Below are 13814 nucleotides of genomic sequence, written 5' to 3'. Positions count from 1 at the left end.
GCAGGAATATCTGAAGTTTACTGCAATAAGTTCTACAGCCAAAACAGGCATGTCCCCATCAAAAATATGGAGAGACACGAGTGTTTAAAAAAATAAATAAAAATGTAAATCCAACTTAAACAGATCAATTTATCCTCATTTTCATAAAGCGACAGCTGGTTAATTAGGACAAACACATTTATCTAAAGGAACCCAGCAGTGATACGCATGTATACAGTAAACAACCTCACAAACATGAAAGACCGTGCTTTCTTTTCACCAAAGAGACCATTCCGCTCCCAGAAAGATTAGTTACGAATATGCCTGAAATAAAATGAGAGTGTTACCAAATCAGGAGCATATGACACAAGCTTTTAAATGGGCAGCTAACGTTCTTGAAAGGAATGCTTTAACAATGGTTATAAATAATGTACTGCTTAAAGTAAAACATAATACTAAATACTATACTTGATTACAAATTACATCCAGTCCGCATAAGTTGAATGCATACCATACTTTAATAATCAAGACAATTCAGCTGTTTTTCTCGAGTATGTTTCATATAACCCGTATATAACAATATTGCTGTGTTTTTAGGCATTTTTACATTTAAGGGCCCAAAATATATCATGTTCACAAAACATTACTGTCTGTGAATGTCAACCAGTTTTTGATTTATATTCCATCAGAAACACGCTACCCTGGTCATACACACTAATCTACATCACTGAAAATAACCAAAGATGGTACTTCACAAGCAGAATCTCATCCCTACATAGAAGTTCTAATTGCCCTGGAAACCTGTAGGTCAAGTTCTCAACCTTTAAAAATGAGCAAAAATGTTCCAGAGCAGTCACTGTAGCCATGTATTTGGGCTTTGTATTTATACATTATTTTGTATATTTATACATATTTATAGCATTACATTTGAGACCAAAAGGTGGCCACACACAAGTCAGCTAAGCCCCATATCAAAAATAAAATGAAAAAGGAATTGAAGAGATTTTGTAATTCCAATAGCACAGACTTCAGAAACTGAATGCTTAGATATAACTCCTACATTTCTCTTTAACTAAGAGGTCATTGCCATGCTTACGGCTTTGAGGCAGTAGTCTATATATCAGTGTGTCATTAATCAAAGAGTGCACTTACTATCATGAACTTGGGTCTGATGTCATAGCATTAACTTTGCCTTTCCCCCAAAGAATCATTTGCTCTTGAAGTAATAGGCTCTTAAGGCACATTTTAACAAAAACCCATCATATACCCAGCTTAAAAATGGAAGCTCCACCTCGTTACAATAACATATATACCTAAGTAATGTGTGATTTACCAGATAGGTAAATGTCTCTATCTTGAGGATAAAGTCACTTTAGAAAAGTGATTCTTTATTTGCTTATTCAAAAAGAAACACTGTGTAAAAAATATTAAAGAATAGATTTATAAGAATAACTTCCATGTACCATGTTGGCAAAGGTCTAACAGGTTATAGGTCTGGAAATTAGGAAAAAGACTTCCCTGGAACCCTGGCTTCCTACCCACCTGTGTTTCTGAGTAGGAATCATGAGGAAGGGAGTTAGGGCACCTTCATGATTTTTAGAAATCTCCTTCCAAAATGCACAGACCCTTGGGAGGGCTCAAACCTTAAACCCCAATCAGCTACCATCTTAAATTACAGTTACCAGCCTCAAAGGAATAGGACTTGGGAAAAGGATGGAAGGGGAGAGGATGGAAAGAAGCTGCAGATAGTAGTGGGATAGCTTCAAGAACAAGTTGCTTTAGGAACCTGATCCATTTTTGCTAGGTTCAGCATTGCTATCCCTATGAGGCTCTGCTGAAAACATATATATATATGTACATTTTCTAATACCTGCCAACATGCTTTCCTTAGGGCTCTGACCCTTGGGATGGATCTAGAATAATCTACTTGGAATGGTTTGGGATGGGGGTAGATTTAGAATCTCTTAACTTGCTGTTGGCCTAAAGTAAACATAAGAGGAAGAATTTCATAGAAACAGACACAAAGCTAACTGTAATGCCTCCTCTGGCCATCCTTTTCCACTGACCTTTAGAGGTTTTCAGGATGGCTATTTAGCCATGCAGAACACGCTGCTGGAGAGCCGAGCTCTAGTTCAATCATAAGGTGGGAACAGGCAGAGTCCACAAGGCACACTGTCACAGGTGAGAGGGAGTCAGAGGTGACAAATGTGCCCAACAGGATTCAGCTCTGTGACAGAGAACTGAGATATTGCCTGTGGTCGTGGAGCAATGCAAAAAAAAAAAAAAAAAACAACTGGTCCTAAATAAACGTTTGCAATGTTGCACAGTAAGAGGCTCATTCCACAGGGGCCAAACATTGTATAGGACATATTTTAAAATCTGCAGTTGCCAATCACCTACATTTGGGAAACCATGTGACCTCTGATGTTATTACTTTAGCCTGAGTGGCGGGTACAGAAAAGCCTCCAGAAACCCTGCAATTTAGCGACATTCTGATTTCTCTCCATTGATCGGCACCATTTTGGAAATCTGGTCCCAAAAGTTCTAAAGAACAGTAATGCAGCAAAAAGAAATAACCTCTCTGTATAAAATGATTATAGAGATGTGTGTTGAGGTAAAGAGTTTTGTAAAAAGGGTCGACTAGGGAAGCACTGTCACGGCTATAGAAATTTTTAGATAAGTTTGGTGCTAATATTATTCTATAAAATTTCTATTTATATCAGTTATAAACAGGGGACAGTTCTTATTGCTCCTAGAGCTTGCTGCCCCAATCTGTTCCTCCACTGAAAAATGTTTTTTCTCAACAATTGGTAGCAAAGATTCCCAAATTTATAAAAAGTCATTGCCAACGCTTCACTTTTTGATTACTTTCTGACTGCCCTATAGATATGGACTCGGTATGCATGTCCTAGACATCAAGGACAGAAAAGAGCCTAGAAAAGTTGTTTTATCAAAGTTTAGTTCAATGAGGAAAAAAAAAAAACATGAAAAAGTGCAAAATATATACAGTTCCTGGCAGTTCTCACACAGGATTTTTTCTGACTACAGACCATAAAAGTTTACATTTCTGTAATGAAGTTACAGTAGATTCCACTTCATTGTTAATATATGTTTTTGCTTCAAAGTGCTTACTTTATTTTAAAAAAAGAGAAGATCAAGAGGGTGGCAGGAATTTTTTTTTTTTTTTTTACAACAAATATATGTCATGTGTCCCAATCTCCTTCTTCCTCTTCCTTTAGTGCAACACAGAGCAGCAGCCTCATTGAAAGGTCTGATTTCAAAAGATGTTCCTGAAACCTCACCTACAGCAGCACCCTAGGCGTCCCGTTAGGGGTGGCTCCTTTTTTCTTCTGCAGCCTATTCTGAACCTTTCGTGATTTCACCACTTTCATTCTCACCTCAAAAACTTCATGGATGGCCTTCCGGAAGCAATGAAAATTATAGTCAATCAGCCCTGGAGAAGAAAACAAAAAATATTTATAGAGGTACCGCCTAGAAATAATCTCTTTTCGTGGCAGCTATGGCGAGGACAAGCCAGTAGGGGGCGGTAGAGGAGCAGGCTTAACATAAGATCTATAGATTTCTCTAGGAGGTGTGCAGCTGGGCTTCAGGAATTGCAGGCAAAGTCTTGTGAATATATATATTTTTACTAAGGAAAGGTTCCAGAGTATATACCACATTTTCAAAGGTGTCTATGACCCCAAAAGTTTGAAGAACCAATTGAACTGCCTTTTAAAAAAATCTTTCAGAATTAAAGATTGTAAGAACAATTAAGATATATCTTCAGTGAAATACTTATTAGTATTTTTTCCCCAAAAGGTATTATTAAATTGACTCTGAGTGGAGGCAGACCCTGACTTGGAGTGTAGCTGAGATCTCAAGGTCACAGAGCCGTTGTCATAAGCCCTGGGGAAAACAAAGTCCCTGATTTTAGAGTGGTTATTATCACCTCAGGTGAACTCTGAGCTCAGGAATTCAACAACCAGTGACACTCTCAGTTTTTCAATATTAAGTAAATTTTAAATGGGGAATAGTAGTGGAGAATCTTCTTGTATTTTCAGAAATCAATAGAATTTTGTAGAATTGATACAAAATAGAATAAAATCTAATCTAAGTCTTGAGCACATTTCTCATCATCACCACTAACTTGTAAAGTGTTGAGAGCAGTATTACATTTATACCAATTAGGATAAGGCAGTGGGTTCCATTTACTATCTTTAAATTTATTAAAATAACTAGTCCCAAAATTATTTCCATCCACTCAGGTGATGCTTCCAGAGTACCCCCCCACCCCACCCCACCTCCAAAAAAGAACTGTTTTCCAGACAAGAAGAGAAATGCTTCAAGGCAGTCATGTAACCAACCACAAGTATGCTGGAAGAAACACCATCTCAGCTTCCAGGAGCAGGAAACTCTCTGAGTGGTGCCCTCTGCTGCTTCTGCGGTGATAGTGACCACAGTGCAATAAAACTAGGAGACAATTTCCTCAAGAAAAGACCAGTGAGGCAAGAGGGAGAAAGTAGTAAGAAATAAGCAAGCCCAGGTATGGGCATCTCTTCTCTGCCTGAAGCTTTCTTTGGCACACAGACAGGTACCAGGGCTATGGAAATAAAAGTTTCTGAGGGTATCCCTCACACAATGGGACATGGGAGTTGGTGGACAAATGTGGAAGTCTTTCATGCCCAATGGGTGTGATTCCGAATTTCTTGCACACAGCTTCTCCGAGATTCCCCCAGCAGGAATGAGCATACAGCTCCCACTGTGGATGGCTTTTCTACCTCCCTTCTCTATTTCCCCACTTCCTCACTTTTATTTCTTGGAACCATCTTCCAAACAAAGCATGAACTTCAAAAAAAGAAAGAAACATGGAGCATAGAAATGATTTTATTTAGTGGGAGTTTGGATAAGAGATGTAAGAACCACCTGCAACCAACTGCCTTAGGCAGAAAGCTTAGCTAGAGGACTTTGGCTCAATTAGAATTCAACTTGGGAAATTTCAGATCCAGCCTACTGATGATTCCTGACAAATCTCAATTTATTCATGGTGCACATTTAAAATATAACAGTAGGGGCTTCCCTGGTGGCCCAGTGGTTGGGAATCCGCCTGCCAATGCAGCGGACACAGGTTTGAGCCCTGGTCCGGGAGGATCCCACATGCCGCGGAGCGCCTAAGCCCATGTGCCACAACTACTGAGCCTGCACTCTAGAGCCCGCGAGACACAACTACTGAAGCCCGTGCACCTAGAGCCCGTGCTCTGCAACAAGAGAAACCACTGCAATGAGAAGCCCACGCACCGCAACAAAGACCCAACACAGCCAAAAATAAATTAAATAAATAAATAAATAAATTTATTAAAAAATAAAAATAAATAAAATAAAATGTAACAGTAATCTTGCTGCATTTGGAGCTTTAAAAGTGAAAATTCACAACTGAGGTTTTTAAAGGAAGTGCCTACAAAGAGTTTGCTGTTTATTTCAACTCTTTCATATAACGCAGTTGAAAATACAGGAACAGGGCTTCCCTGGAAGCACAGTGGTTAAGAATCCGCCTGCCAATGCAGGAGACACGGGTTCAAGCCCTGGTCCGGGAAGAACCCACATGCCGTGGAGCAACTAAGCCCGTGAGCCACAACTACTGAGCCTGCGCTCTAGAGCCTGTGAGCCACAACTACTGAGCCCACGTGCCACAACTACTGAAGCCCGTGTGCCTAGAGCCCATGCTCTGCAACAAGAGAAGCTACCGCAATGAGAAGCCCGCGCACTGCAATGAAGAGTAGCCCCCGCTCGCCCCAACTAGAGAAAAGCCCACATGCGGCAACGAAGACCCAACACAGTCCCAAATAAATAAATAAATAAATAAATAAATTTATTTAAAAAAAGAAAATACAGGAACAGAGACATGAACGGAACAAGCACTATCTTCAGCTCCATACGCAGTTATGGGATGGTCTTACATCCTTCCCTTGGTTCAGTGATTCTCAATCATAGCTGCACATTAAAAGCATCCAGAGAACTTTTTAAAAATTAACAAACCCCAGCTTCCTCTCCCAGGAATTCTGTTCTAATTGTTCTGTGACAGGCCTCGATGGCCATATTTTTAAACCACCTCCCTCCCCAAGGTGCCTACGATGTGCAGCTAAGACCAAGAATCCCACTTCTGCTTTCTATCCTCCCCTTTCTGCCAAAGCAGTCAGAAATCATCCATGAAAACACAGACAGAGACCAACATCAGGACAAGTCAACCAACAAGTGTTGATTATCAGCACCAGCAGGAGTCAACACTTGAGATTAAAGCAGCAAAAACAAATCGAACCACTTCATGCATATGTAAAGCATCAAGCTCTTTCTAAAGCTAAGGTGATCAACTTAATGCATCTGCCTGGGACTTTCCCAGTTGCAGCCCTGAAGGTCCCCTGTTTCAGGAACCCTCACCTCTGTCCCAGGCAAATGGAGATTGGTTAGTCACCCTAAAAAGCAAACAAGTTTAACATCATGGGGTTAAACCTTGTCTGCCTATTTATCTCTCTTATCACATGAAAACAAATACTCAGGTTTCTAATTAGTTTAATAAATTTTACAGAATCTGCCTATCTTCAGAGATGATCCTCCCTAGGTGGTTTAACAATAACTTGCCCAAGATCCACATGAGAAATTCCTGCTTAAATTAACTCACACGACCATAGATGGACATTAAAATCAGTGGGCAAAAGTGTGAGGAGAAAGAGGATTTGCATAGTTTGAAAGTATTTATTAACTACAAAGTGAAAAGTAGGAACTTTCCAGGGGAAAGACCTGGTAGACCCTATCTTAACTAAATCAAGGTCAGCATCACCAGTAATAAGCCAAACCAACATCATAAACATATGATACACTAAGGACACAGTATCATTTCTGTGTGGTATTCTGGCCAAATTGCATAATCTCATTCCAATTGTGTGAAAATATCAGACAAACCCAATTTGGGGAACGTTGTACAAAATAATTGATGAGTACTCTTCAAAAGTGTCAGGGTCATGAAAGACCAATACAGATTGGAGGAGACTAGGAGAAATAATAACTAAATCAATTTGGGATCCTGGAACAGAAAAAAAGGAAAAACTGGTGAAATTTGAATAAGGTCTGTAAGTTTTATTAATATTGATAGTATTATACTGATGTTAATTCCCTAGCTTTGATAACTGTACTACAGTATGTAACATGTTAACATTTCGGGAAGCTGGATGAGGAGTATATATAAACTACATACTATTTTTGCAACTTTTCTGTTAAGTCTAAAATCAGTTCAAAATAAACAAGCTCTCAAGGTTGATGTTATTGTACCCTAAATTTTAGGACCTGTCATCACCCTAGATAGTTTGGGGTCTATAGTTGTACTATTTGCATTACTTTTACTTTCCTTAGTTTCCAAAATCAACATAAAATATTAATCACCAAATATAAATTCTGGAAATATCTTTAACCAAGGGAATGTATGTATAATGGTTTAAAACACAATACACAGAACTGATTCTACACAGGGAGAAGCCTAGAAATCTTTAGCCCAGACTGCCATACACTGGTGGTATGACCATAGGAGAAAGTCACTTCTATTTCCTGGGTCTGTGTAAAATCATCAGTAATTGAGAGAGTGAAACACAGGATGGTCCCGTCTATCTTCAAAATTCCATGAATCCATTATATAATCTGTTCTTAGTTTCAGCAAGATGAAAATAAAAAGTAAAAGATTACCATCATTTAATTAAAAGTTTTGAGGGCCAAGGACATAACAGGCAATTTGGCTGGTAATAGTAAATACAGGAAAAAATACACAACTTCACTAAGAAGCAGAAAAAATGTAAATTTGTTTTCAATTATCAATTTTTAATGCTAATACCCAATATTAATGAGTATAAAGCAAAATGGACACATTCATATTCTCTTAGTAGCATAAACCTGTAAAAACTTTCTGAAGGACATTTTGGTAATATGCATTAGAAGCTACCAAAATGTATTGATCTAAGTAATTCCATTTGTTGAAGTCTTTCCTGAGGAAATAACCAAAGATGTACACAAATATTTAGTGGAAAGAAGGTCATTATGGATTATTTATAACATCAAAATCTAGAAACAACACATATTTCTAACAAGAGAAGAAACTAATCATTAAAATGACGTGGTTAAAAAAAGACTTAATGAATTGGAAAGATGTCTGTAATAATTTAAGTGAAGGTTATAGAGTAATATTTATTATATAATCCCATATATAGAGATATCTATGAAAAAACTGGAAAGTTATACAGAAAATATCAAGAGTGATTATGTGAGTGAGAAGCTTATCAATAATTACTTCTTTTTTGCTTATTTATTATATCTAAATTTTCTAAATGAATCTATTACTCTGTAACAAAAAGAAGTAATAAAAATCTAAATCATGTTTTCAGCCTCAATGAATTAAGAAGATTTTCATGATATAAATAAGTGAAAACAACAGGATAGAAAATTATATAGGCAATATGGCACCACTTTTGTTGGAAGAAAGGAAGGAAAGAAGGGATGAAGGAAGGGAGGGAGGGAGAAAAGGAAAGAGAAAAAAAATCCCAGAAATTTAACATGGAGTTTAGCTCTAGATGGTGAAACTGACTTTTTTATACTTTCCTAAGTTTTCAAAGTATTTTTATAATGAACATGTATTGCATATAAGAAGAAGAAAGGCTATTTCAGAAAATGTTACTATTGCCACTTTGTTGGGAATTTAGGGTAAATCATCCCCTAATTACTAGCAAAAATCCCTAGCTACATCAGTAAACTGATATTTCCCAGTTTACATAGTGGTGCGGGGCAGGGCGGGGGAATATGAGTATCTTTATGAGGGTTAATTGCTTTTGTTTCAAAATAAAACTGCATTTGGTCCTAAAAAGATATTTGGTGATGTTATTAAATATATTCATATCTCCCTGTTTTGAAATCACGATGCTGTCCCTGTGTTTTAGGACTAAAGAATGGACAAGGGCTGAACAGAAGTTAAATAACATCTAGCTTTAATGTTGTATGAGTTTCATCCTTTACACGGGGAGGACAAGTGGTCACACGGTCCCTAATACCTTCCAGAGGTGTGGACCAAGAGGGAGGCCTTGGCACCCCCTGTAGGCTAGGGGCCCTCTCCGGGGTAAGAGACTCTACAGCCTGGCAACAACGCCCCAGCTGGCTCTGCTCCCAGAAAAGCTAAGGCCCCTCCCTGGGAGGATGGTCTGGTTCCACTACCACCTCACGGCAGCTGCATCACTAGAGGGCAGGCTGGTTCACGGATCCCAAAACCCCACTGATGTGGGCAGGAGCCAAAGGGGTCTGTGACTAAAGTCTGGAAGCCTCCCAAGGCACACTGCTGTCTCCCCGCATTCAACGTCTGAATGGAAATGCTTCATTTAAATCACACAAAAAATTACCTTTTCTTTCAAAGCTTTCCTCTCTGACAAAGCAAACGAGAGCCAGGAACTTGGTCACCTCTTTTAAATAAAGAACTGTTGTATTATTCAGCTTTATAATGGCTGTTGACTCCTTGTCATAAGGGGTTCCTGCTCCATCTTCTTTGAGACTAAATGGGGACAGAAACCAAAACATATTTGACCATTGAGAAAGAACTTCAGTTTGTGACCCAGCGACGGAGACCGGCTTTCACACAGAGAATGATAATCATAATGATAGGGAGTTTACACTTGCAGTGCCTTTCGGCTAAAGAGCTCAGAAACCCCCAGTCACGAGAATGTACACAGCGTATGACAGTCACTTTCCTACTGACACACTGAGTGTGGTGTGTCAGCTGGGCAACTCTCCAGGCACCTGAGGAACACAGGTGAGGGATGGAGGTTAGTTCTTCTCCCCTCCGTGGCCCACAAGGGCTTCCTGTTTTCTCTCGTGACAGAATAACCAGGCTGTCCAAAGCACAGCCTGATGAAAGACCAAGAAGGGGTGAAGAACTGATCCAAAATAAAGCAGCCTGAAGGGAAACGGCAGCAAAATGCTCGGCTAGATCCTGGATCCAGCAAAAAACTGCTATAAAAGACAGAATTGGGACCTTTGATAAAATTTGAAAATGGACTCTATATTAGATAATAGAGTGATGCAGAGATGTTAAATAAGTTTAATTTGAAAATTAAAACTGTGATCCTACAAGAAAACATCCTTGTTATAGGACATGATTCCTATAGAATCATGTTACAAATTACTCCCAATTAGTTCAGCAAAAACAAACATGTCCAGTCATCCCTCAGTATGGGGGGGCTTGGTTCCAGGATTCCCCTTAGCAGATACCAAAATCTGCAGATGCTCAGGTCTCTTATATAAAATGACACAGCATTTGCATATAACCTACACACATCCTCCCATATACTTTTTTTTTAAACATCTTTTTTGGAGTATAATTGCTTTACAATGGCGTGTTAGTTTCTGCTTTATAACAAAGTGAATCAGCTACACATATACATATACCCCCATATCTCCTCCCTTTTGCGTATCCCTTCCTCCCACCCTCCCTATCCCACCCCTCTAGGTGGTCACAAAGCACCGAGCTGATCTCCCTATGCTATGCGGCTGCTTCCCACTAGCTATCTATTTTACACTTGGTAGTATATATTAGTCCATGCCACTCTCTCACTTCGTCCCAGCATACCCTTCCCCCTCCCCGTGTCCTCAAGTCCATTCTCTACGTCTGCGTCTTTATTCCTGTCCTGCCCCTAGGTTCTTCAGAACCTTTTTTTTTTTTTAGATTCCATATATATGTGTTAGCATACGGTATTTATTTTTCTCTTTCTGACTTACTTCACTCTGTATGACAGTCTCTATGTCCATCCACCTCACTACAAATGACTCGATTTCGTTTCTTTTTATAGCTGAGTAATATTCCATTGTATATATGTGCCACGTCTTCTTGACCCATTCATCTGTCAATGCACATTTAGGTTGCTTCCATGTCCTAGCTATTGTAAATAGAGCTGCAATGAACATTGTGGTACATGACTCTTTTTGAATTATGGTTTTCTCAGGGTATATGCCCAGTAGCGGGATTGCTGGGTCGTATGATAGTTCAGTCTTTAGTTTTTTAAGGAACCTCCATGCTGTTCTCCATAGTGGCTGTATCAATTTACATTCCCACCAACAGTGTTAGAGTGTTCCCTTTTCTCCACACCCTCTCCAGCATTTATTGTTTGTAGATTTTTTGATGATGGCCATTCTGACTGGTGTGAGGTGATACCTCATTGTAGTTTTGATTTGCACTTCTCTAATGATTAGTGATGTTGAGCATCCTTTCATGTGTTTGTTGGCAATCTGTATATCTTCTTTGGGGAAATGTCTATTTAGGTCTTCTGCCCATTTTTGGATTGGGTTGTTTGTTTTTTTGATATTGAGCTGCATGAGCTGCTTGTAAATTTTGCAGATTAAGCCTTTGTCAGTTGCTTCATTTGCAAATATTTTCTCCCATTCCGAGGGTTGTCTTTTTGTCTTGTTTATGGTTTCCTTTGTTGTGCAAAAGCTTTTAAGTTTCATTAGGTCCCATTTGTTTATTTTTGTTTTTATTTCCATTTCTCTAGCAGGTGGGTCAAAAAGGATCTTGCTGTGATTTATGTCATAGAGTGTTCTGCCTATGTTTTCCTCTAAGAGTTTTATAGTGTCTGGCCTTACATTTAGGTCTTTAATCCATTTTGAGTTTATTTTTGTGTATGGTGTTAGGGAGCGTTCTAATTTCATTCTTTTACATGTAGCTGTCCAGTTTTCCCAGCACCACTTATTGAAGAGGCTGTCTTTTCTCCATTGTATAGTCTTGCCTCCTTTATCAAAAATAAAATGACCATATGTGTGTGGGTTTATCTCTGGGCTTTCTATCCTGTTCCATTGATCTATATTTCTGTTTTTGTGCCAGTACCATACTGTCTTGGTTACTGTAGCTTTGTAGTATAGTCTGAAGTCCAGAAGCCTGATTCCTCCAGCTCTGTTTTTCTTTCTCAAGATTGCTTTGGTTATTCAGGGTCTTTTGTGTTTCCATACAAATTGTGAAATTTCTTGTTCTAGTTCTGTGGAAAATGCCAGTGGTAGTTTGATAGGGATTGCACTGAATCTGTAGATTGCTTTGGGTAGTAGAGTCATTTTCACAGTGTTTATTCTTCCAATCCAAGAACATGGTATATCTCTCCATCTGTTTGTATCATCTTTAATTTCTTTCATCAGTGTCTTAGAGTTTTATGCATACAGGTCTTTTGTCTCCTTAGGTAGGTTTATTCCTAGATATTTTATTCTCTTTGTTGCAATGGTAAATGGGAGTGTTTCCTTAATTTCTCTTTCAGATTTTTCATCATTAGTGTATAGGAATGCAAGAGATTTCTGTGCATGAATTTTGTATCCTGCAACTTTACCAAATTCATTGATTAGCTCTAGTAGTTTTCCGGTAGCATCTTTAGGATTCTCTATGTATAGTATCATGTCATCTGCAAACAGTGACAGCTTTACTTCTTCTTTTCCAATTTGGATTCCTTTTATTTCTTTGTCTTCTCTGATTGCTGTGGCTAAAACTTCCAAAACTATGTTGAATAATAGTGGTGAGAGTGGGCAACCTTGTCTTGTTCCTGATCTTAGAGGAAATGCTTTCAGTTTTTCACCACTGAGAACGATGTTGGCTGTGGACCTGTCATATATGGCCTTTATTATGTTGAGGTAAGTTTCCTCTGTGCCTACTTTCTGGAGGGTTTTTATCATAAATGGGTGTTGAATTTTTTTGAAAGCTTTTTCTGCATCTATTGAGATGATCATATGGTTTTTCTCCTTCAGTTTGTTAATATGGTTTATCACATTGATTGATGTGCCTATATTGAAGAATCCTTGCATTCTTGGGATAAACCCCACTTGATCATGGTGTATGATCCTTTTAATGTGCTGTTGGATTCTGTTTGCTAGTATTTTGTTGAGGATTTTTGCATCTATGTTCATCAGTGACATTGGCCTGTAGTTTTCTTTCTTTGTGACACCTTTGTCTGGTTTTGGTATCAGGGTGATGATGGCCTTGTAGAATGAGTTTGGGAGTGTTCCTCCCTCTGCTATATTTTGGAAGAGTTTGAGAAGGATAGGTGTTAGCTCTTCTCTAAGTGTTTGATAGACTTCGCCTGTGAAGCCATCTGGTCCTGGGCTTTTGTCTGTTGGAAGATTTTTAATCACAGTCTCAATTTCAGTGCTTATGATTGGTCTGTTTATATTTTCTATTTCTTCTTGGTTCAGTCTCGGAAGGTTGTGCTTTTCTAAGAATTTGTCCATTTCTTCCAGGTTGTCCATTTTATTGGCATATAGTTGCTTGTAGTAATCTCTCATGATCGTTTGTATTTCTGCAGTGTCAGTTGTTACTTCTCCTTTTTCATTTCTAATTCTATTGAGTCTTCTCCCTTTTTCTCTTGATGAGTCTGGCTAATGGTTTATCAATTTTGTTTATCTTCTCAAAGAACCAGCTTTTAGTTTTATTGATCTTTGCTATCGTTTCCTTCATTTCTTTTTCATTTATTTCTGATCTTATCTTTATGATTTCTTGCCTTCTGCTAACTTTGGGGTTTTTTTGTTCTTCTTTCTCTAATTGCTTTAGGTGTAAGGTTAGATTGTTTATTTGAGATGTTTCATGTTTCTTGAGGTAGGATTGTATTGCTATAAACTTCCCTCTTACAACTGCTTTTGCTGCATCCCATAGGTTTTGGGTCGTCGCGTTTTCATTGTCATTTGTTTCTAGGTATTTTTTTATTTCCCCTTTGATTTCTTCAGTGATCTCTTAGTTATTAAGTAGTGTATTGTTTAGCCTCCATGTGTTTGTATTTTTCACAGATTTCTTA

At 38.5% G+C, this 13814-nt stretch overlaps 1 protein-coding gene across 1 annotated transcript in view; it reads right to left on the bottom strand.

The window, feature by feature from the left end:
- Positions 1-478: 478 nt before the first annotated feature.
- RRAGD (Ras related GTP binding D) overlaps positions 479-13814 on the bottom strand; it is a 37025-nt gene continuing 23689 nt past the window's right edge. Inside the window, exons 6-7 of the mRNA XM_059941594.1 lie at positions 9402-9550; positions 479-3433 (exon numbers count right to left, since the gene is read on the bottom strand). Coding sequence (XP_059797577.1) covers positions 3282-3433; positions 9402-9550 — 301 coding nt within the window. The 3' untranslated portion in view covers positions 479-3281. The remainder of the gene's footprint in view (positions 3434-9401; positions 9551-13814) is intronic.

The sequence above is a fragment of the Balaenoptera ricei genome, chromosome 12 (genome assembly GCF_028023285.1).
Source record: "Balaenoptera ricei isolate mBalRic1 chromosome 12, mBalRic1.hap2, whole genome shotgun sequence".
Taxonomy (NCBI): Eukaryota; Metazoa; Chordata; class Mammalia; order Artiodactyla; family Balaenopteridae; genus Balaenoptera; species Balaenoptera ricei.
The sequence above is the reverse complement of the archived record's forward strand: the minus strand, read 5'-3'. Positions and strand labels throughout refer to the sequence as shown.